This window comes from Chelon labrosus (genome assembly GCF_963514085.1).
Source record: "Chelon labrosus genome assembly, chromosome: 3".
NCBI classification, from domain to species: domain Eukaryota; kingdom Metazoa; phylum Chordata; class Actinopteri; order Mugiliformes; family Mugilidae; genus Chelon; species Chelon labrosus.
In genome coordinates this window covers 4,829,629-4,853,859 of record NC_140339.1, presented here as the reverse complement: position 1 = coordinate 4,853,859, position 24,231 = coordinate 4,829,629, and the positions used below count along the sequence as shown (strand labels likewise).

General features: G+C 45.5%; 1 protein-coding gene across 1 annotated transcript; it reads right to left on the bottom strand.

The window, feature by feature from the left end:
* Positions 1 to 1,224: 1,224 nt before the first annotated feature.
* Positions 1,225 to 23,955, bottom strand: galns (galactosamine (N-acetyl)-6-sulfatase). Its single transcript, XM_084541415.1, has 14 exons — positions 23,836 to 23,955; positions 23,498 to 23,621; positions 22,900 to 22,974; positions 22,615 to 22,717; positions 21,963 to 22,106; positions 21,200 to 21,266; positions 20,576 to 20,703; positions 20,357 to 20,496; positions 20,162 to 20,265; positions 16,525 to 16,667; positions 15,226 to 15,328; positions 10,511 to 10,632; positions 3,709 to 3,826; positions 1,225 to 2,117 (listed from the first exon to the last, which is right to left on the bottom strand). The coding sequence occupies exons 1-14, from the start codon at positions 23,950 to 23,952 to the stop codon at positions 2,031 to 2,033; spliced, it is 1,575 nt and encodes a 524-aa protein (XP_084397541.1). The 5' UTR covers positions 23,953 to 23,955; the 3' UTR covers positions 1,225 to 2,030.
* Between the last annotated feature and the right edge of the window lie 276 nt (positions 23,956 to 24,231).

Sequence of the window (24,231 nt, the reverse complement as noted above, 5' to 3'; positions counted from 1 at the left end):
TCAAATGATCAGAATCAGGTGTTCTAATCACTTGGCCTGGCCCCAGGTGTATAAATTCAAGCACTCAGGCATGCAGACTGTGAAACAAGACATTTGTGAAAGAATGGGCCGCTCTCAGGAGCTCAGTGAATTCCAGCGTGGAACTGTCATAGGATGCCACTTGTGCAACAAATCCAGTCGTGAAATTTCCTCGCTCCTAAATATTCCACAGTCAACTGTCAGCTCTATTATAACAAAATGGAAGCGTTTGGGAAAAACAGCAACTCAGCCACGAAGTGGTAGGCCACGTAAAGTGACGGAGAGGGGTCAGCGGATGCTGAAGCGCATAGTGCAAAGAGGTCGCCGACTTTCTGCACAGTCAATTGCTACAGAGCTACAAACTTCATGTGACCTTCAGATTAGCCCAAGTACAGTACGCAGAGAGCTTCATGGAATGGGTTTCCATGGCCGAGCAGCTGCAGCCAAGCCACACATCACCAAGTGCAATGCAAGGCGTCGGATGCAATGGTGTAAAGCACGCCGCCACTGGCCTCTAGAGCAGTGGAGACGCGTTCTCTGGAGTGATGAATCACGCTTTACCATCTGGCAATCTGATGGACGAGTCTGGGTTTGGAGGTTGCCAGAAGAACGGTACATTTCAGATTGCATTGTGCCAACTGTGAAATTTGGTGGAGGAGGAATTATGGTATGGGGTTGTTTTTCAGGAGCTGGGCTTGGCCCCTTAGTTCCAGTGAAAGGAACATTGAATGCTTCAGGATACCAAAACATTTTGGACAATTCCATGCTCCCAACCTTGTGGGAACAGTTTGGAGCGGGCCCCTTCCTCTTCCAACATGACTGTGCACCAGTGCACAAAGCAAGGTCCATAAAGACGTGGATGACAGAGTCTGGTGTGGATGAACTTGACTGGCCTGCACAGAGTCCTGACCTGAACCCGATAGAACACCTTTGGGATGAATTAGAGCGGAGACTGAGAGCCAGGCCTTCTCGACCAACATCAGTGTGTGACCTCACCAATGCGCTTTTGGAAGAATGGTCAAAAATTCCTATAAACACTCTCCTCAACCTTGTGGACAGTCTTCCCAGAAGAGTTGAAGCTGTAATAGCTGCAAAAGGTGGACCGACATCATATTGAATTCTATGAGTTAGGAATGGGATGGCACTTCAGTTCATAGAATGAGTAAAGGCAGGTGAGCGAATACTTTTGGTAATATAGTGTATGTTATGTTTAATAAAATGAGAAGTGGGGCATCACAGTGGAGTGTTGGTTAGCGCTGATGCCTCACAGCAAGAAGGTTCTGGGTTCTAATCCATCATGGCCGACTCCCTGTGTCTACATGGGGTCTCTGCAGGTACTCCAGCTTCCTCCCACCATCCGAAGACATGCTGGTTAGGTTCATTGGTGATTCTAAACTGGTCGTAGGTGTCATGGTTGTCTGTCTCTCTGCGGTAGCCCTGTGATGGACTGGACACCTGTCCAGGGTGTACCCCACCTCTTGCACCATTACAGCTGGGATAGGCTCTAGCCCCACCCTGGCCCACCAGAGGACAAGGGGTTATAAAAAATGAATGAATGAATGTGAGCACATAATGCATGCCTACACACAGTATGTAGCATACAAATGGCACATACACACACACACAGTAAATATTAATGGCTTTATTTTTCACAGTAAGAGACAATTTTATTGGAAAACATTGTTCATAGGATAAAGAATGGAACTTGTGTGCAATTCATTTTAGCCCCAAGATGAATAAATACAGTACATCTCCCTTTCTGTTCTTAATCATCACCAACAAGTGTTAAAGATATTTGCATAATTAATGTCATGTTGTGACACTAACAGAATTCCCTTGGTTTGAGCCTGTGTTCTTCTCTTCAACACAACAGTTTTACAAAGAATTTCATTTTACAACATTTTAAAAAAAATACGGAATTATGTAAAATCACTAGGGTGTTTGTTCTTCTGTAGTAAGGCACGTCTTCAGGTTTTGCTTCCTCGTCTTCGTTTGGCCGAAGACGTTCGCTCTCAGTGTGGCCAGTCACATTTCCAGGGTGCAGACTTCGGCGCTTTCAGACACTTTCCTAACTTCTCGCAGCCAGCAGGGGCCCAGTTCTGTAAATAAAGAGAGTTTAGTCATCGCAGTGAGTGCAGTAAAACGGCGTTATCTCCAGGAAGTAAGTGCATAACTGTTCTGTAAGAGTTTAATTTCAGTTGGTCAGTGGCACAAAGCACCAGTCTCTGTTTCCTGTCCTGTGCCACGAGGTCTATCAGGGGGGTTTTGTTTCCTGTCCTGCGTTTATTTATTTATTTATTTATTTTTAAATGTGTCTTTTCCTTTGGCTTAGCAATAATCTAGATCTTGTGTTGTTAAATGAATATGATCCCATCATTTATAAGATTAATCACCCCCAAAAAAATTATTAAAATAAAAGTATAACATTGGAACTGTGGTTGAGAGATACATGTTGGATACTTCCTATTAAATGTGCATGTGCTGCCATGAGATTTTAAAGAATTGCTATCTCGTGTACACTGATCAGGCATAACATTATGACCACGGACAGGAGAAGTAAATAACATTGACCATCTTGTGACAATCCAGTGTTCTGCTGGGAAACTTTTGGACCTGACATTCATTTATGTGGATGTTACTTAGACATGTAGCACCCACCTAGACCAGACCAGGCACCCCCACCCCATAGCAGGCACCTGACAACAGGTACACACACAAAAATGCTTTAGGAACAACTAAACAAAAAAAATAAAAATAAAAAATGAAGAACAGCACAAGGTGTTGACCTGACCTCCAAATTCACTAGATCCTAAACTGATCAAGTATCTGTGGGATGATCCACAGAGGCCCCTCCCCTCAGTCCATAGGACCTAAAGGCCCCCCACTAGTAACATCCTGTTGCCAGACACCACAGGACACCCTCAGAAGGCCCATGTCCATTCTCTGATTAGTAACAGCTGTTTTGGAGGCACAAGGGAGACCTACACGATAATAGGAAGGTGGTCATAATGTTATGCCTGTTTACTTAAGTAGTGATTTTACCCACATGTGTTTGATATGAACTTTTGTCAGAATAAATATAATAAAAACACCCAATATTAAACTTTTGGCTTTGTTGAATAAACGCCTTCATTAAAGATGTAGCAGTTGCACATTCGCCCTGACTTTATTAATAAGTTGCGTCTACGTTGTGCACCACAAGGGGGCAGTGTTACAACACAAATAAACACACAGCAGCGTCTTCACAAGCTTTGGAACTGGGGGGAGTCAAAGCCACAGCTCTCTTCAGCTGCCTTAAATAATCAAAAACAAAACAAACAAACAGGTTTCTTCACAAATCACTGGCACAATATCAAGGAGGAAAAAAAGGGTCCTGATCGAGGGGATGACTCCATCAAGTGTGATGCACACTGTGAAGTATGTTAGTAAGCAAATAAGAAAATAAAAGCTCTTCATTTAGAGAGATCGGTTATTAGTCAAGCTTCTCTATGACTGGTTTTCAGTTATTTTAGATCTCATTTATCTGATGACTGCAGACATGTCTTATTTACATTTGCTTGTCAAGTGTACTCAAATGAGTCACACAGCATGTTGTGTGAAAACTGCAGCAAGAAGCACAGCTAAACTGGTTGATAATCAAGTTAAATACCAAAGTAACACACAGACTGATTTGTGAGATGGGAGTCGTACCATTACTGCAAAGTCGCACATGTTGAGCTGCGGCATCCCGGGCACCAGAGTGTTCTTATGCTTGTCCACAATTGGGAAGATCCTGCTCATGACGTCCTGGTACTCCTTAGACAAAGGGCTACAAAACACATGCAAAAAAAAAAAAAGAAAAAGACATGAGGTCAGCGGGGTGTTCATCTGCTGATTATTCTTTGATTAACTCATTCATTCGTTTTCTGTAGCTGCTTGTCGTGTGAAGGGTCGCGGGGGGGCTGGAGCGTAACCCAGCTGTCACCGGGCGAGAGGCGGGGTACACCCTGGACAGGTCGCCAGTCTACCGCAGGCCTAACACAGAGAGACAGACAACCATTCACACTCACATGCACACCTACAGCCAATTTAGAATCACCAGTGAACTTAACGAGCATGTCTTTAGACGGTGGGAGGAAGCTGGAGTACCCAGGAGGACACAGGGAGAACATGCAAACTCCACACAGAAAGGCCCCAGTTGGGCAATGGGTTAGAACCCAGAACCTTCTGGCTGTGAGGCATCAGTGCTAACCACCAAGCCACTGTGCCGTCCTCACTGATTAACTGTAATGTCAAAAAACAAATGTGAAAAATTACATTTTTCTTTTCCTCAAAAATCCATTTATCTTTATTTTTATCCGACCAAAAGTCCAAAACTCAAAGACCCTTACATTTAAGAAGCTGAAAGTTTGAAATCAATTGTTAAAACAGCTGCAGGATATTTTCCTTGTGGCTCTGTTTAAGCAAAAAAATGGAACAAGTAGACAATAAAAATGTTAAATATACATATGTGGTATAAACTACCTCAAGACACTGCCCAGTGATTATCCTCCCTATACATATATACATAAATATATAGTGTATATTTACTTCTGTTTCTATTTCTTGTAGATTTGAATCAATAAAGTCTATTTAAGTCTAAACATACTCCAACACTTACACCTCTGGACCCATATTAACACATATAAGCAAATCAGTGCTTTTTTTTTTTTTTTTTAGTTTTTTTTTTTTATAACATATCTATTTTGCCCATTTGTTGTTTTACTGCAAAATTAAAAGCCTTATACATACACACCAACGAGCATAATCCCTTTCCATGCATGTATAAAATACTATATGGCCTACAGGCTTATCTCATTATATCAATGTGGGGACACGCTACGGCATCAAAGACCATAAAAAAAAAAAAAACCATAAACACACACAGGCTGTCCACTCGGGCAACCTTTGGGAAAGCACACTCAGCAGGGTGAACTATGTAACCCCCATCGCATCCCCTGTCTCTCAATTACTGCTGTTGGACACCAGTGAGCCCGAGCACCTCTGCGCATTATTATATTCAGAGTGTAAAACACAGGGGCCCTGAAGGCTTTCAAAGGAACGCCGCTCTCAATAGGACCTGTAGGGTTAATGGGCTGTGTGTGTGTGAGCGTGTTGGGGGGGGGGGGAGTGGGCGTCTGGTGGCGTGACACAAGGATAGACAAATATCAGCAGTGCAATTACACCCCTGATACACTCGCCGGCAGCACCTGTGCCAGCCTTCCATCCTCCCTCCACTGCAAACCCAACCCTCTGATTGGCCCCCGGGGATCATGTGCATGTGTGTGAGGTGAAGTGTCAATTAGAGTAATAACCTCGGGCTCTGTCCAGCTCACACCTACCCTCCCTCTTAGATCTCCCACAGGGCGGCAAGGCTTCCTCCATCAGCCAGCACCTGCTCCTTTCCTTGATAGTCTTTACTTTCCCCTACAATTACTTGACTGGTACTGTGGCTGCAATTAGTCTCTCTCCCTGTGTGCTACATTTGTCATAAGTTCACCATCTATCCGTGCACTGCCGCCCTAACCAGTGGCGCAAAAAGGGGGTATGCAGTATATGCGGTGCATATGGGCGCACCGCTAGGGGGGGCGCCAAAACAAGGATGGGACAAAATAATATGTAGGCCTATATATATATATATATGTTCTTGCGATTTTATCTCATGACTATTCTCAAAATATGTTTAAAATATAAGGCCTGGCCACTGGTAAATTTGCTATTTGCTATAATCAGCGACGTTACTGTGGTGGGCGCCCTCAATCTCCTTAAGGCTTTTCGTGCTTGTAAGCCCCAGTTGAGGGAGGAGGTGGGGAGGGGGGCGCTGCGATTGACGTGGTGATTGAAGAAAGATGGAGAAGGGAAAAAAGTTGTCAGGAGCTCAGTATCGAAAGAGGAAAAAAGAAAAGGAGAAGGCGTCTGAAGGAATGCGGCAGAAAATCATGAAATGGATGAAAGACAGAAACAGGTATGAACTAACTTACAATGAAACAAATAACTTCACAGAAAACAAGGCTAACGTTAGATGCTGCTGTGCTGCTGCTAGCTAACATAACTTAGTTTGGTCAGGCAAACGGAAATTGTAGTGATTTCTTGCTGATGCACACAGTTCTAGGTCAGGATTTAGAAATCGTTTGTGATATTAATTGTTATGTGGCAGTGACACGCGCAGCCATTTTCACACACCACCGCGACCGGCTCCGGCTTGGAAAGGCTCGGGGACGAAGGTGGCTCGCGGCTCCGGCCCTCGCCGCTTGCCGGGGGCGTGGACCGAGTGCTCCCTGCGCCCTCTCCGGGGGTTCACCCGTGGCCCCCCTCATCCCCGTCGCGATTGTCGACCGGGGCGGACTGTCCTCAGTGCATTGTGCATATGGGTGACTGCTAAGCATTTTGATTGTTTGTTTTGGTTAATTATCTCGCCTCACTAAGTACTGGGGTAACACGTTTTTACACTCCAGTACTAATGTTAAGATTCTTACAGAAAATAAAAAGGAAACAGTGTTTCTCAATCTGTCTGCCTTGTTTTTGTCTTATTAAGCTGTTTAGACTTTTTGATTTAAGTAAAGAAAACAACAAAAAGGGGCTGGAAATCCTGGTGGGACTGGTTTGTGGCTGCTTACATGATGTGAAATCAGATGTACTGATTTATTAATCATCTTTAACACTACTTGCTAGGCCTGACATTTTCATGAGTATCACCAATAGTAGGCTAAGCCAAAATGACCTACAGTTAATCTTCTTGACACAGTGTTATGATATAGCCTACTGTAGGCCTATACCTTTTTTCCCTTATGTCAGAGGCAACATTAACAAGTAGCTCACGCCCAGATGTAACTAGAGAATCACTTCAACATAATGATGTGCAAAACAGACTGTTTTTTTTGTTGTTGTTGTTGTTTTCTAATTGTGAATATTTAAGCTAACAGTAGACTGCAACACACAACAATAAATAGTTATTTAGTGGACTAATGCATGTTTCAACCAGGCCTATGTGAGTAAATCAACTATATTTAATGAGATGTCAATTTTATTCAGGTGTGAGGATGGAGATGGATCAGGAAATGAAAGGGCAAGTAGCAGGTAGGTCTAATATGAGGTGGAAGTGTAGGACAGTCACTATTCTGTTCTGGATTTTTTTGTGCCGGGGGGGGGGGGGGGGGGGGGCGCCGAAATCGATGTTGCATACCCCCCGAAAACTGTGTAGTTGCGCCCCTGGCCCTAACTGATAAGAGGAAAGAAAAAAAAATGGATTCGGTTCAAAATCACACATTCGGATTAAATTGCTTCAGCTATCTAGAAAATCGCAAATTCCGCTTTCGCCCGATCTCCATCAGGAAGAAGGGATATTTCATTCCCCTCCTATCTGTGCTCGCCACTGATTGTCGCGATTCATTCCGTGATAAGTGATGAAGCAGCTTAATAGAAGTAAATGTAAGGGAGATTTATCAGAGTATTCAAATTCTCCGGTGCAAGCGTGCAAGCAAAGCACGCCGAGCGTCGGGGAAGTTGCACCCAGACCCAAAGTTTTCCGCTGTTTTGTCTATGCACTGAAAATCTCACAGTGCGGACCTCTAAATCAAAAACTAATAATATCATTTGTTTATGCTCCCTCTGCAAACAAATAATGAAAAGCCCACAGTCAGCACAGCTCATTATCATGATTATAACCCTTAGCTTAGTGGTGTAGAGGCAAAATCTGGAATAATAAGCAGCCTGTATGCAAATGGAGTCTTTTGATTTATAATGTATGGCACCCAAGGGGGATGGGGGCATTGCTCAGGTGTGTCACCACTCTGATTACTGATTCATAACACTATTGCGGGAAGACACACACACAGAAACACACGCACACACACAGAAACACAACCACACAGTAGCAGAAGGTGGGGGAATTGAGGAGACAATCAAATACATCTGTCCTGCCTTCCCCTCCCCTCCACCATCTTCTCCACCCCGGTGGAAATTGAGCACTTCAGTGAGGACTATTGATTGGGGACACAAGAGCTTGGTGGCAGGCAGCAGATGAGGCCAGACTGTGCAGGGCTGCCTGCAGTGTTAGGGCTGGGACCGTGGGCGAGCGGGAGCTCTGGGGACACGAGCCGAGGTAAGCGGTGATGGAAGGACGACGCGTTGTAGGCGCGTTTAGACTTAGGGCGTTGAGCTGGCGCAGAAGCTACGGCGACGGCGCAGACCCCGAGCGCTGTAACTGACGTGCACCTCCCCAGAAATGTACACAGAGCGCAAGGGCCGTGATTGGTCCGCTTGGTTGTTGCGTATTTCTGCTTTAGTACTTCCGGCTGCTTCTCCATCTGCGCCATTATCGAATTGATTGTTTTGGATCAATACAGATGGAACACAGGAAAGGTTAACTGAGGAGGTTCGGAGATACAAACATTTGTCGTCTTCGGCGACAATTTGATGGAAGTTTCAGTCGCCATTGTTGAAAGAAAAAGACACAACGCCGACTAGCTCACAAGTGTAAATGGCTTGCAGCGGCGTCTAGGTTCCACGGTACTCCAAAAGTGTCCATAGTCTCAGGGGCGTGGAGGGCGAAGACGAAGGCAGGAAAAAGGTTTCGGGGCAAGTCTGGTTAAGCTCCAACGTCAAACAGTTAGGTGGATGCTTGGGTGTGCGTTTCATTACGGACAGATGGACCACCAACGGAGGCCTCGCCATCCTCTCGCTCCGGCGTATAAATAACATTCAACTAGAAACAAAAAAAAATAATAAATAAATGTTCCTCTCTTTATACACTGCCTTTCTGGGAACTGCGTACGCGTGTGTGTGCTCTTTGCGATATCACAGCCTGCGACAGTAGTGAAGGTATGTGTGCAGACAGGCCCTACATCATCTTAAGTGGCTCTTTAGGTGCTGACAGAGATTAATGATGGCCGGGCTGCCAGTCCAGCTGGGGGACCTAAGAGCACACGGACAAAACACACACACACACACACACACACACGTGTACCCAGAGACATAGGTTTAACTGGGACGGAGGAGAACGGTCCCGGTGGAGGCAGAGGAGCGGCGGACGAGCGGCGACAAGTGAGCCGAGATGCATTAACGCGGGGGTGTCAAATTCATTTTAGTGCAGGGGCCACATACAGATCAGTTTGATCTCAAGGAGGCCGGACCAGTGACACGATAGCGTATTAGCCTATAAATAACGACAACTCCAAATGTTTCCCTTTGTTTTAGGGTAAAAAAGTTCAATTCAAAAACATGTAATGAACAACCGGACATTTCTGTTTAGTTCTATGTCTGAGTGTTGTCCACAACTCTGTGTGAACCCATGGAGTAGCAGTTATTTGTATGTCTTCAATGCAAGTTCTGCACTTTGCAAATTCATCCCGTGGGCCAGATTAGACCTGCATGTTTGACACCTGTGCATTAACGGCAAGCAGAGGAAGAAGGGGGGAAAAGTGCGGCAAAGGTTTCGAGATTAGCGGTGCAGATTAGAAGAGCGGTGCATGAACATCTGAGAGGTCATGCATGGTTGTAGGAAGGGTGACGCTGGAAACGAACTCCCCGACCCCTCTTTGCAGAAGTAAAAAAAACTAAAAAATAAAATACGTGTGCCGTTTTGGTTTGTGTGCGTACACGTCTAGCACTCAGCACAACACATGGCTGCATATTGATTGGTTTTTGCTTCTTTTTTTTTTTTTTTTTATTCTTCCAAGTGAATAGCGAGGCTAAAAGGTGGGCAAATGAAAAACAACATTAATGTTTTATCATCCAATCTCGATGTGGAACTGAAAGGAGCTTGAGCAGGAGATGAGGCCGGAGCAAAATGTGAATGAGAGGCAGGAAAAGAAAAAGGTCAGTCTGAGAGCTTTTATATGCCGGGATGGAACCAGAGAGCACAAGAAGAGTATTCTCTCATCAAAGCGATTTTTTTTTTTAGATGCTCTTAATGCATTCGTCATGGTGTCCCCTTTGCGTCGTTTGTTTCTAATAGTCGGAGTAAAAGACGACACTCGTCCACCTTTGAATCCTTATTTACAAGTAGTCATAATTCAGCCCCGGCTGTTTGTGCCGTCTGGCGTCACTTCCCTCTTCTTAACTCTCCTCGGGGGCCGAGGCACAGAGACACATACAACACATTAAACAGCACTCGCTCTCAATTTAGACCCCGAACAATTTATCTTGCAATTTTAACCTGCAGCGGTGCACCGGAGGGTTGAGGGGCCAGATAGTGATCTTTAAGGAGCTGTTTGCAATCACAAAGAGGAGGGTGTAATCAGGCGTGCTCTGGCTGAGTGGATCAATCCGCCAGCTTCTTTTTTTTTTTCAATGCCACTGAATCGGCATTGATCTCACACACACACACTCTCCGTGCTACAGGCAAATAACTTTCCTTCGATAGCTCCTTTCTCCACTTCCCCCTTTCCAGCATATCTCTCTCTCTTATTGTTTCTGTTTGACTCCCTCTGCCCCACTCTTGGACTGCAGATTTGAAGGCCCCCGTGCGACTAACCTGAGCGGGTACTTTTCTCCGGGATCACGCCCGAGGTGGAAGAGGATGGGCATTAGTGTGTGCTCTTTCTGTTCATGGGTGGTGACGTCCTTTACCTCTTCACCTGGACAGAAGTTTATACCCTGTAAAGCAAGACACAAAAACATTTATTATTTTTGTAGCTAGATAGATAGATTTCTTTGTTTATCCCGTGTTAAATTCTGAGTCCTGTAGCATCATCACATAGAAACGACATCAAAGATATGAAATGACTGTCTTATGGCCTGAGGGACAAACGGCCTCCTCAAACTGCAGGACAGAGACAGCAGCCTGTCACTGAACCAGCTCCTCTGCCTGACTGTGGTGTCCTGTAGAGGGTGGTGGACATTGTTCACGATGGACCGGAGTTTGTTTAAGGTCCTTGCATCTGCCACTGATGTCAGGGACTCCAGATCTGTCCCTACCACAGAGTCCTCCTTCTGTATCAGCATGTCCAGCCGCGAGGTGTCCTTCTTCTTCTTAGTGCTGCCTCCCCAGCACACCACAGCGTAGAAGAGGACACTGGCAGCGATAGTCTGGTAGAACATGTCCAGCAGCTTCCGGCAGATATTAAACGACCTTAGCCTCCCGAGGAAATAGAGACGGCTCTGACCTTTTTTTGTACACTGAGTCTATGTTAGCCGACCAGTCCGGTTTCTGATCCAGCTGTAGAACCAGGTACTTAAAGGTCTGAACCACCTCTACACACTCCCCATGGATGGCTGCAGTTAGGAGACTTTTTTCAAGTTAGTCTTGGTAACAAGACTGCCTGTACGACAACCTCAGATTCAGGTTTATTTGTCACGTGCAAGATTAACGTTGCAGAAGAGAGAACCGGTCAGCTCAGCCACAAATAGTAAGAGCACAAACAAAACTACGGTATAAAACTAAAATTTAAGCACAAATTTACATCATATTTACAAAGGCGACACGTGGATGTGGCAGTCATATAAACCTAACTCCTGCAGCATCTCTAAATTGACTGATAAAGGGGGAAATGAAAAAGACTCAGGAGTAGAAATGGATGAACCCTGCAGCCCCTGCAGAGAGGCGTTTTGTTTTTCCTTCTTCTTCTTCTTTTTTCTTGTTTCTGAATTCTCTGTCATCTTACACGCCTGCCGCAGCGGTGTCTCTGTTCTTAAAACACACAGATCACCACTCAGCCAGAAACTCGTGACAGTTCCAGGTCGCTGCCTTCTGTACGTACGCCGTTATAAGACTAATACGCAGACGGGAGAGGAGAGGAGCTGCCCTGCTTTGGCTAAAAAAACTGTCATAAATTAGATATGAAGGTCAGCCTTTCTCTGCAGAGCAACCCAACACGGTAATTGAGGTCAGTTCCACACACAAGACAAAAAAAAAAAGTATATTTGATTACACTCTTTATGCACCAAATACATGAATTCATTTAATTTCTCGGTGTATGAACAATTCCTCCATTCTCAGTGTTCTAAATCTGATTCTTCCAGTTGGACTACATGCAAACAAAGACGTTCCTGTGTGTTTTGCTGTGCACAAAATTTAAAACCTGCAGCTGAACTGTAGAAACGAGTGTTTAGATTTAGGCGTGCAGCCACCTGCTACCCCCCCCGAGCCGTGTGCGTAATCTCACACTAGTATGGTCTATATGCATATTGTCTTCCAATCTGTCGTGTTGTTTATGCAGCTACTGGTGCTACATCTTGAAGGGGCTTCAAGTCACTTGCACAACAGAGGACTACCGCTGCCTCCTCTTCATCTCCCCACGCCCTCGCTCCTGTTCCCTGACTCCATCCTCGGGAGCCTGGCAGCGATCGCAGCCTGATTGAGTCACTCTCACTCCTCCAGAACTCCCCCCGCCCCCCCCCGGAGATCTACCCCCTCCTTCAACTCGCACACACAGATATATATACACGCGCGCACACCGACACACTTTTTTTTTTGATGAGCACAACTAATATTGAAAAAGCATTCATCTGTAAGGCGCTGTCGCTGCCCCCCCTCTGAGATCGCTCAACGGAGCACCTCAAAATACATATAGAGGAGAGAGGCTCAGATAGACACCCACCGCCCTGCAGAGACTCCACTGATCCAGACTTGTCCTGGCTTTTGAAGCCGACAGCTTAGAAATGCAGAAAAGAATGAAGAAAGAAATCATCCCAGAGGAGCAGCAAGAAGAGGCCTGCTGTGTGTATCACTCCGACTCTGTCTCTCGTATCCAAGGCATTACAGCGGGAGCCCGCCGCGTATCTCGCATGACATTAAGGAGCTAAGGATAGAACAAGGCCACCGTTATTACAAGATAAGGTGCAGGAGCATCTAGGGGTGGTTGGGTTTTGGAAAAGGCAATCACTGGGTGTCTGTTTTGGAAAAAAAATAAATCAAGGATCACTTTATGTAGACTGTGGCTTTTTATAGCAGTGTCTAAATATACAGATCAGGCATAACATTATGACCACCTGTCTAATATTGTCCAGGTCTCCCTTGTGCCTCCAAAACAGTCAGAGAATGGACATGGGCCTTCTGAGGGTGTCCTGTGGTGTCTGGCAACAGGATGTTGGTAAAGGGGGGGGCGTTTGAGGGGAGGGGCCTCTGTGGATCATCCCACAGATACTTGATCAGTTTGGGATCTAGTGAATTTGGAGGCCAGGTCAAAACCTTGTGCTGTTCCTCATGTTTTTTTTTTTTTAGTGTCAGGCTGCATCCCGCTGGGGATGGCTGCTGCCATCAGGGAGTGTCATTGCTATGGGGTGGGGGTGCCTGGTCTGATCCAGGTGGGTGCTACATGCCAGGTCCAAAAGTTTCATGATGAAAATGAGACTTTATCCAATCATAATAAGAGTGGGAAATCTTAAAAAAGTTCACAGGAACGACTGACTTGTGGAGTTCGCATGTTCTCCCTGTGTCTGCGTGGGTTCTCTCTGGGGGCTCCGGCTTCCTCCCACCATCCAAAGACATGCTCATTGGGTTAATTGGTGATTTGGTGATTCCAGATTGGTGGTTGTCTGTCTCTCTGTGTTAACCCTGCGATAGGCTCGCCCAAGTGACAGCTGGGATAGGCTCCAACCCCCCCCCCCCCCCCCAGCCCCCACCTGCGACCTTCCAGAGGACAAGCGCTTACAGAAAGCAACTGAATCTGTGCCAAGAAATAAGCGCCCACCGTGGGACTAACAGGTGTCTCGGAAACAGGTCCCTTTCCAGTTTTCATTCAACCCCTGTAAAGTACTCAACGAGATTAAAAAAGCCATCCTAGACCTTCCCCCCTGTAGCACAGGTTACTCAGCGAATCCAGATACAAAAGCCTGGCGTCACGACAAACTACATTTCACAACATTAACATCACTACGGCGCCTCGGAGAGTTTGACGAGAGCCATTTAAGCCTGTGAAATTTCTCATTTTCCCCATGGCTGAGCTGCACGAACGCAGCCAGGGCAGAGCAATACGTCTCCCAGCTATTAACCTGTAATTTCATTCTCCTTCGCAGACACACATCTTCCCTTGTTTATTTCTCCACCGAAGGCCAAGAAAGCCTAATCATATTTCAGCGCTTTAGAGTGCAGCTGAGGAGAATTCACGAATATGAGATGACTTTATTGTGTATTTCTATTACGATAAATGTTAATCTTTAATCTATATGGGCCAACGCGATTTTATGGGTGGATGAAAGTATAGGAAAGGCCGTTAATCCGGTGCACAAGAGAGCACAACGCGGACACGGAGACATATTTTTCCTCTAAAGCTGATTTGCAAACCATATGATTCACAGTCTGGCGCGTAAGTATTTTGTTTACATTTCATATGCTTTTGAAATGCATTGTGGGTTACACTAGAGAAACAGCCGAGGGATTCAACCGCACCGACGCAGAGCGCCATCAGGGATTTAACTATCCCTCGCAGGAACTCAACGGCCGCTCAATGAAAACGCACGCGCAGACATGAACGGCCAAACATGTATGTGCATCATCCTTTCTTTTTCTTCTCTCCCATGTACACACACACACACACACACACTCACACACCAATCAATAGGCAACTCACAGGCAATCAGACGCCATTATTTGTGAAGTTCCACTTCAGTTCACATGAGTTGATAAAAGGAGGCCACTATTGATTCAGCGGCCCTGAAGGAGAGAGCAATTTAAACGACCGATGGGGCATAAAACAAACTGGATCACAGGGAAAACATAGCCACGGAGGGAGGACGGGAGGACATGTGTTTTTTTTTTGTTTTTTTTTTATATGGACAGAGGAGACAACGAAAGATTAAAATAAGAAAAAAAGCACCTTACTTTCGTGCTTCTCGGGTGTCAGATTTCACATTTCCCCTGATATATTTAATCCGCGCCGAGCTGACGTAATTACGGCCGAGCTCTGTGACGCCTAAAGAGCAGGCACGTAACGAAGATATGTAAACGGAGGGGGGAAATTTCCACTGGAGTTTGAACAAACAAGTCAAACTGGTTGATGAATGATGTAAGTCCGCTGTGTGTGCGTGAAGGGGGGGGTCTTCATTAATATTCATTACACTCTGATGCATACAGCAAATCAAATGATGAGCCTCTCTCACGATAACGCCGACAACAGCCAGAGTGTTTGTGTGTTTGCGTTAGATTAGGAGGAACAAAGGGGGGAGGACAATAGGGGGGGTGTTGCCGTGCAAATTAAGAAGTGAGGAAAGAGAAGTGGCATGGGGTGGAAGTTTAAAACAGAGTCTTACTTGTTTCAACTCCTCCCATGAGTTGCTCCAGGTCCAGTAGTGTGCCTTGTATTGTCCGAGCCTCACGGCCATCATCTCATCCCCACGGTAGTAGAATATCGGCCTATCAAAGGTGAGAAAAAAGACATATAACGCTCAGATTTGTTTTTTTCCCCAAGGTAAATTAACACCAAACTGGACAATTAAAAAATATAATTTCTGGCTTTTAAGTCCACTCTCACTGTTTTCTATCCATTCTTGCCATATTTCCACAGTCCGGTAAAGGAGCATGTGTCTTTAAACTGCTTAAAAATCACTAACATCATCATGAAAACTGATTCCACACATACAGGACAAATAGCGATTGCTCTCGACAAAAGTGTTTGTTAACTGGTCGTACACATGGTCATACAATGCAGCACCGCGGTTTCAAAAGCGTGCAAACATGGGTTCAAATGCTGTTAATGTTGGCCTGTTGGAGTCGATCATTGAGCCTATACACGACGCTGTTGTTGTTGTTTTTCCTGCAAAAGCGATGCTCCTGTATCAGCCACCAGCCGGTTCTAATAACGCCACTTCAGTGTTCTCACTGTTTTTTTCTTTCAAGAAGTTCAAATTTGACCTGATGATTGGACAACATAGAAAAGTTGTGGGATCGCCGTGATGGTAGAATCATGATCTGTCTGACTCCGGTCAACGTGTTTCGCTCCAAAACCACAAATGTACACTTCATCAGAACAGTAGAGAAAATGTCAGTGTCCCACACATAATTAACCCTTCATAGGGCACTCATTGAAATACTGGGAAATTCTAAATTTCTACCCTAGAGTGTTATAGTAGGGCATAAGAAGACTTTTTCAAATCATTTAGAAAATCAAGATCAATGAATCTTGAATGTATCTAGATCATTAGAACATAAGTCCTGATTCAGGCACTTGTCGACATTCACATTATCACATTAGACAACATTAGGCCACTTCTTCTTCCCAGTACCTAATAAAGCAGTTATGCTCAACGTTGCAGAGGTGGACCTTGCAGACCACATCTGACCTGAGAATGTTTCCTTGATCTTTCCTGACTGGCTGGGTAAAAACAACATGCTTCTTGACCTCACTGAGGGACACAATGTGTGCTGAAGTTACCCAACATGGTTCCTCTCCCCATAACGGGTTAAGATTCATTGCATGGGAACCATCAGCTTCTGCAAGAAGCTTCACGTTGATCCTTTCAATAGCCACAGAAATAATTAGCCAACGGGTCGAAGTAATGCAACACTCGCCTTGCTGTGCGATTATGGACGTACAAAGTGTAAGTTATCACCTGCTTTGGAGAGTGTGGGAGTGGTTGAGCAAGACCGGTGTCAGGTCGATTCCATCCAGGGTCCGGTCACCGGGAGGGCTGATGCCGGCCAGGGCCAGACTGGTGGTGAACAGGTCCATGACGTTGGCCAGCTGGAAGTTCACCTGTGTGAGGGTGAAGTAAAAAATTTAGGCCAAGTAAAATAACTTATTTGAAGAGTCTCATCATTTTAGAAAAGACACACATCACTGTGGTGTTAATGTTCCTCCATCCATATTTTCTATCCTTATCTTTTATCCATATTTCTTGTAGATTTGTACATGTGCAAATCTTGTACATTTTATTTTATAACTGTCTTACACTTTTTTTACTGATTGTTTTCAAGAGGGTTTTTTTTTCCATGTACAACTGAGCTTCTGTGACCAAGCACCTTGTGGATGAATAAAGTCAAAGTCTATTTCCAGTGGGCTGTTTTTTTCAATCTTTAGTTAATCTTTACCACAGGTTTCAAGATACATCACTTGATGTCTTAAATCCTCAAAATTGACAATGAATTGCTGCAGCAGTGCATCGTCACGAGAAGGATGCTCGCACATGTGGCTGTGTGCACACATGTAGAAGATGCTCTCATCTCTGCATGCAGGTTTATTATTAAAGCTCCAAAGTGCCCCTCTTTCTAAATGACTTTTTTTTTGGGAGGGGGAAGAAGGGGAAAAAGAAGGAGCGTAGAAAAGGAGGAGAGGAAGTAGTGAGAGGACAAGGCCCGGGCAAGCAGGCGGCTGAGCTGGCGGAGCGAGCTGGCGTTTTATCTCCTTCTCCCAGTCCCAGTGAAAAGCTTTATTTTATTTATAAACTTTGAACTATTTTCAGATAAAATGCCATTTTTTCGCTGTCATCCTTGATCTTCCGTTCCATTCTCTCCTGAGCGAGCCTTGGAGGGAGACGGCACGCTCACAATCAGATAGCGCTATCAGGCCTCTGCAGCTGCACCGCCATGTGCCGCCTGTGCTCCTATCGGCAGCCGGCACACATGCGGACGCACACACGATGCTCCTGAGCGCTGAAATGAATTCCCTTTTCTTCTGTAGCCACAGAACTAGCCGCGGAAAAAAGGGCTCTGGAATGCATTCCATGATCTATCTGCACATCCAGACACTCCTCCTCACACACACACACACAAACACTAACAGATTTAGTCCTTTGCTTCATTTTTCTATTTTTTTATATATATATATATATATATATATATATATATATATATATATCAAAACGTCCCCCTCACACAGACATACACAGAGCATTAAAAAAAGACAGGACAAAAGGACAAGAGGACAGGAGAAGAAGCGGCGCTGACATTTAGTTGGTAATAACTTGCATGACCAAAGCCCCAAACTTTAAAACTAGTCTGACAGAGGAATCTATCTCGTGAGTTGCATCTTTTATTCTGATTCTTTATTAGCTCTGCCGTCTTTTGGAGTCTATACTGAACTTTATTCATTCATCTTGTCCTGTGAAGGGTCGCGGGGGGTGGTGGTGGTGGTGGTGGTGGAGCCTATCCCAGCTGTCTATACTGAACTTTTTCTTCTTTCATTTTATCGCCCTTTGTTCCTTCCCTTTTTTGTCTGACTCATCACTCTCTATTAACGTCACGTTCTCTTCCCCTCTTCTTTCTCTCGCTCCTCTCCGCGGCGGCCGTGAGCCGCTGCTGTTAGTTATCTGAGGAGGCAGAGCGTCTGTCCCCGTCTCTGCCTCTCTGCCCGCGTGGCTGCCGCCTGATAACCCGACAAAAGGGATTGTGATCCTCGACAATGTTGTTGGGTCTGACAGCCCACCCACCTCCCCATCTTTGTTCCTACAGCCACCACCACCCTCCATCCCTCCCGGCCTCCCCCACCCCACGCACACCCCTCCACCGCCCCCCGGGCACTGGGAGAATGCTGAATCTGCATCTGCTTCATTCCGGTACACCTCCTTCCATCCTCATAAATAAGAGCAATCGTCGTCTTAGACGCTGGAAAGATGCATCTGTGCTCAGTCAGTGCAACAACTATACTGACCCCCCCTCCCCTGTCCCTCTTTTAACAAAAGGTTTGCATGGCCGCTCTTTGTCTCCCGCATTTTGCTCCAAGAGCTTAAGGACTTTTTCAATGCACAGATCCACGGAGATTTCAGAAGACTACAAAAAAAAAAAAGAGGGGGCAACCCTGCTTCTGGTTTGTCCTCCCTCCCAAGCAACACAAAGTGATAAATCCAGATCTGCAGAGCACAGTGGCTCCCGACAAAGCGGCTTTGCCACCACAGTCCCGGGGAGCTTCAACAAGGATCTATAGAGCGTTGTTCTCGAAGCCATGTGTTGTTCACATACATTGATTTGTGTTTAAATATTCTTTCCCTTTCAAATGTCTTGAGAGTTATTGGCAAAATGCAAAATCATGGCTATATATGTAGGAATTTAGGCTCTAAGACAAAAAAAAAAACAGACATGCTCTGCACCCTTGCACGTGCATAGACACACTGGTCATATATAATAACATGACACAGGTGCAGCAAAGCAGTGTGCACACAACAATGTTCCCTGGCAGACTGACAGTGCCTGCATCTTTAGCGCTGTTCCTCCTTTTCTCTTTTCTATACGCCAGCCATCTCTTTTAGTTCTTCCTTGCCTCCTTCCCTGCAAGCCCCCCCTCCCTATCCCCTCCACCGCCACCCCTCCTCCCCTTCCTTTATCCTGAGCGCCTGGCATATTCAGATACTGAAGTCCTCATTACGGCTCAATCCAACCTCAGCAAACACACAAACAGATTAGCCGCTTAAGACGCTCCCAATCCCCCTCTCCCTCGCTACTCTGCCGCGCTATCAGGCCCCAGCACAACCCTGTGAGATGAGCCAGGGGCAAGGCTTACCGCAGACTGCAGCCTCCGCTTGCTCCTCCACAAAAAAATCCCTCTGCGTCACAGCCCCGTGTCACAGCTGCCCTTAATACAATTAAAAGTCATTTGCAGAACGCACAGGCTTAGGGGATCACGGTGTGGGTGGGGGGTTAAATTGGGGAACGGTAGGGGGAAAAGGAAAAAAAAAGAAAAAGACGGCAGAGTTTGGGGCATTAATTCTAGCCAAAAATATTTGAGGGAAGCGGCGGAATAAGCGCCCACACGCTTTGTGGCCGAAATCACACGGCCCGCGTCTACTGTTTCTGGAGTTCAGTCGCTTGATAGAAGTTACTCGAGATTAATCGGTAAGGGTGCCGATGGATCAGAGCGTGCACATGTAAAGCGGTAAAATGATACACAAGTTAAACAAAAAGCGGCAATCACTGAAAAGAGAGGATTAGGGGGAATAATTATTCTTTATGCTGCAACCCGATCCACAGCGCTGTTCGCCGCCTGCAGCTTTTCAGGGAACATCTGTGGTTATGGTTAATTGGTGATTCTAAATTGGCCGTAGGTGTGAGTGTGAGCGGTTGTCTGTCTCTCTGTGTTGGCCCTGAGATAGACTGGAGACCTGTCCAGGGTGTACCCCGCCTCTCACCTGATGACGGCTGGGATAGGCGGTTACAGAAGATGAAAGAAGAAGAAGATATTGGAGGCCTGATCTAGGACTATAGAGGTAAGAGAACATGTTCACACATTTGGTTTAAAATCACTGAGGGGATTCTTACTGTGCCTTCTTTAATGTGTCCGGGCCACCAGGCAATGGCAGGCTCCCTCATGCCCCCCTCAAACGTGGTCTCCTTCCCGCACAGGAACGGCCCGTTGCTGCCACCTGACGAATCCACCGGGTCAGATCAAACTCACATAAAGTACAGGACAGAAAAGTACGAGTCTGGGACTAAGTGTCTCCACTGAATGCCTACTTTGACCGGGGCCAGACATCACGGCTGCTCCGTTGTCCGACGTGAAGAAGACGAAGGTGTTGTTTTCAATGCCCAGGCTCCGCAGCCACGACAGGATCTGACCGATGCTGTAGTCCAGCTCCATCACAGCGTCTCCGTAGCTGCAGCGCATAAGTCGGCTTGATGAATGAATGCATTCATAAACTTGTGTGAATAAAACCGTCTGTGAGATTACTATACCGGCCTCGTTGGCTCTTCCCTAGGAATTGTTTGTGTGCATAGACGGGGGCGTGAGTGGCGTCGGCTGCCCAGTACAGGAAGAATGGCCGCCGAGCCTCGGCCTGACGAAGTATGAATTCCAGACCTTCCTGCAGAGTTAGGGAGATGAGTATATTAAAAACTTAACGCAGCAATGTCACATTCTAAACACTCATTGAGTTGGCTGCCTGAGGTATCCCTGAATTAAACCGTAGACAGATGTACAATAAATTCTTCTCCCCTGCATGCTGCTTTTGATCCCGTTAAGTACAGAATGGGAGGGACGGACAAAGGCTTCACAGAGATAATCAGTGCGAGTGTGCGAAAGAGTCAATAATCCACTTCTGCTGGAGAAAGCACAGTAACGATCTAAGGCCAAGTCCCGGCTTTAATTGCATTTGTAATTCGTTATAGATGATTTCTGTTTTGGTTGAGCTGAAGACAATTTTCCACTCCGGCGGACATTAACATTGTTTTCCATTTTCCTTTCTATTTGCTATTTACGAAAGAGTTCGTGCAGCCAATTGCTCTAATGAAACGGTGTGGCAGGGAAACGGCAATCACCTGAGACAGAAGTTCAGAAAGAACAGGTGAGCCCTGACTTACCATCAAGTAGATCTGTGTGAGGTTTGATTCTCCCGTCTTTATGTCAATCTTAAACTCCTCATAGTATCTGGAAAACAAGTGGTTGGGTCAAGTCGTTTCTGTCTCCCGATTCTTTAACCTGATTGTATAGCCAGGGCTTTTTAAATTGCTTAAATTGACTGAAACTGCAGCAGACAATCTCCTTAATGGAATGGAAGCAAATCCCCCCCACCCCCCACCCCCGGCCTCCGTTGACTGTGTTTGCAGGGAATTTTAGGCGAGAGACATATTAGGGAAGTCTCAGCAAAGCCGAGCAGAGGGAACTGTTATGAGGTGCTGCTGAAGCGTGGCGCGGCGAGCGGAGAAGCGGTGACAGGCATCTCTTTCTCACGCTTCGCTTCCTCCAGGTGTCCTCTCACACACAGCCAACACAACCTGTCGTCTCTTGAGGGCGTGCGTCCCCGCGTATAAGTGCCTATGCGTAAGTGTGTACGTCTGCCCAGGACCCAGGTATGCAGCGCTGATTAAACCCACGGCTAAGCGAAAAACACGCCCGGCTGCCAGTTCCAATGACCCTGAATACACATATGGCTGTTTTGGGGAAAACAAATGGGCGGAAAATGGAATACACACGCGCAGCTGGTACAGAGAAGGAAGAGGGAGGGGAGACGCTCAGCTCAAACAGAGCCGCAAGACAGACGACATATTCCACTGAGTCATGGGGAAAGATTATAGATTTTCAGCCTGTGTTTCTGTGCGGTGCTGCGTGTGTTTCTGAAAGTACCTGCCAAGCATCTCAGAGTTGTTGTAGACGGGGATGTTGGGCCTGGCGCTGTTGTTGTAAGGGCCGAAGTGGCAGTTTGGTGCACCGAACCATTCATCAAAACCGTTCTCCAGAGGAAGGTACTTTGCTCTGTGACCCAGATGCCTGCAACGACAAATAAAGTGCAGACACACACGGTAAGAGCAATGTGACAGAGGGATCATCCCATATGGTTATGCCGTTTAAATTTAGGCCATTATTCAAAATTAAATACACATGCACTTTGGAAACATACTTCTTTTGAGCTTAAAGGTAGCATAGCATAGCTTTCCCCCTACTATTTGGTAAATTTAGCACTTTTTGCTATTTGTTCTTCTGGTTACATGCCTAACTGCATTTCGTTGTGCATGCACCTGAACTGTATGCAGTGACAATAAAGTTGAATCTAGTATAATCCAATCTAAGTTTGTGTGATAATACTAAAAATGTGCTAAAATGTGCAAAAAATGTCCTGGGATTCACACAACTCCTTTCAACGGAGCGCATAAATCTGGTTTATCCCCCACTTAAAGTAAACCGCAGTAAACGATTTGATCACTCGTTCCGCTATTAATCACGGCTTCTAACGCTTCAAAAACATCTAAAACCTTGGAGGAAAGATAAAAGAGCTCACCACTTGCCAACTATCTTGCTGACATAACCTTTTTTCTTCAACATCTGCGGCAAGAGAATCTCATCCTTGGAGATCCCTCCCACTATCTCCTGCGGTGTGTATGCTATGAGAAGAAGAAGAAGAAGAAAAAAAAAAAGGAGGAAGAAAAAAAGATGAGTATTTATTGTGCAAAGCGTTCCTTGACTTTATCACACACCGCGCATTATAGATGAAGCAGCAAGGGAACCTGCAAGGAATGATATGCAGCCGGATGATGTGCACAATAAGGACAAAATGCAAACGAACCATTCCTGGCGTGGGCGTTAGTCGTGTAGAAACCGTTTCTGACAGGCAGCCGACCAGTCAGAAGCGCAGCTCTGGCTGTGGAAAAAAATTTAATAATAATTAATGTGGTTAGGATTTCTGCTTCATTCTTCTACGTGCTCTTTTGCAACTTGCATCTTGCACAATCTAGTCATCTTCTCGAGCTCAGCAGCCAGTGCAACGTGATCTGTTATCTGAAAGCATCTGTTGTTATGCAGATCAAATTATTTTTATCTTTTCTGAGAATTTGTTTTGTGCAACTATAAGACAAATTTGACTACAGCTGTTAATTGTTGTGACAGAACCAAGTTATATAAACTATTCAGTCTCCGTATTTCAACTCAAATAGGATAAAAGCAGCTGTACCATCCACTACCTGGCAGTGTAAAGTTTATCTGCATGTTTTTAAATAGGTTTGCATGGACTAAAGACACTCTATTCTGAATTCACAGCATTTTACATGGATGCCGTGAAAACTGGATTTACAGCATCTGCCTTCCTGCAGACTGTAAAACATTTAGATGACTGCAAACAGGAACTGCCAGTTCAGGACCTGACTTTCTAGTTTCCAATGACTTACATGGAGAACAGAGTGGGTTGGCGGCGTAGAAGTTTGGAAACAGCATGCCCTGAGCTGCCATAGCATCCAGGTTGGGGGTCTCCTTAGAGGGCTGGCCAAACACCCCCAAATCCCCCCAGCCCATCTAAAAAAGAGCAGAGGGAGGTTCATTAACCAGTCCAGTGAACTTAGATCACTCATATACAGGGAACAACACTGAGCAACCAGGACAGAAAGAACACATATGGAGACAAAATCAGACTGGGAGAAAGTAGTTGCAGGCAGTTCCCCATTTGCTGCTCAGAAAGCCCTAACAGCTGCGATGAACTGAATCAGAAGACAACATTCAAGTAACTCACGTCATCCATCAGCATGATGATGATGTTTGGAGGTGAACCATTTGATTTGCCTTCTGTCAGTGAACAGCATATTGTTGCACTGAGGAGAGCGAGAGACAGGGACGGCGCCAGTTGCATTGCTTTGCTGTAATCATATGACTCCCAGCTTCGAGGAAGTGGCCGGTTTGTTTTGCCTTCGTTGCCGCATTCAGCGCAACATTTGCGCATACGGAAGAAAAAATTAAATCTATGTTTGAATTCACTTGTAAGAGTAAGATTTAAATTTAAATTTGTTTTTTTTTCTCTCGTGGATTTATGAATATAGTAGCTTGATCAATAACAGGAAAAAAAACATTAAAATGTAAATAGCTAAGTGTTCAGTGATTTGTGATGCGTTCAGGGACTTCTCATAGACGT

Bases quoted from the DNA above. Each gene is read 5' to 3' on its own strand.
- galns (XM_084541415.1), bottom strand. From the start codon at position 23,952: ATGCAACTGGCGCCGTCCCTGTCTCTCGCTCTCCTCAGTGCAACAATA. The intron at 22,107-22,614 runs GTGAGCTCTTTT...TTGTCGTTGCAG, and splicing joins AGCAAGATAGTTGGCAAGTG to GCATCTGGGTCACAGAGCAA. The intron at 20,704-21,199 runs GTAAGTCAGGGC...CTAACTCTGCAG, and splicing joins TCACACAGATCTACTTGATG to GAAGGTCTGGAATTCATACT.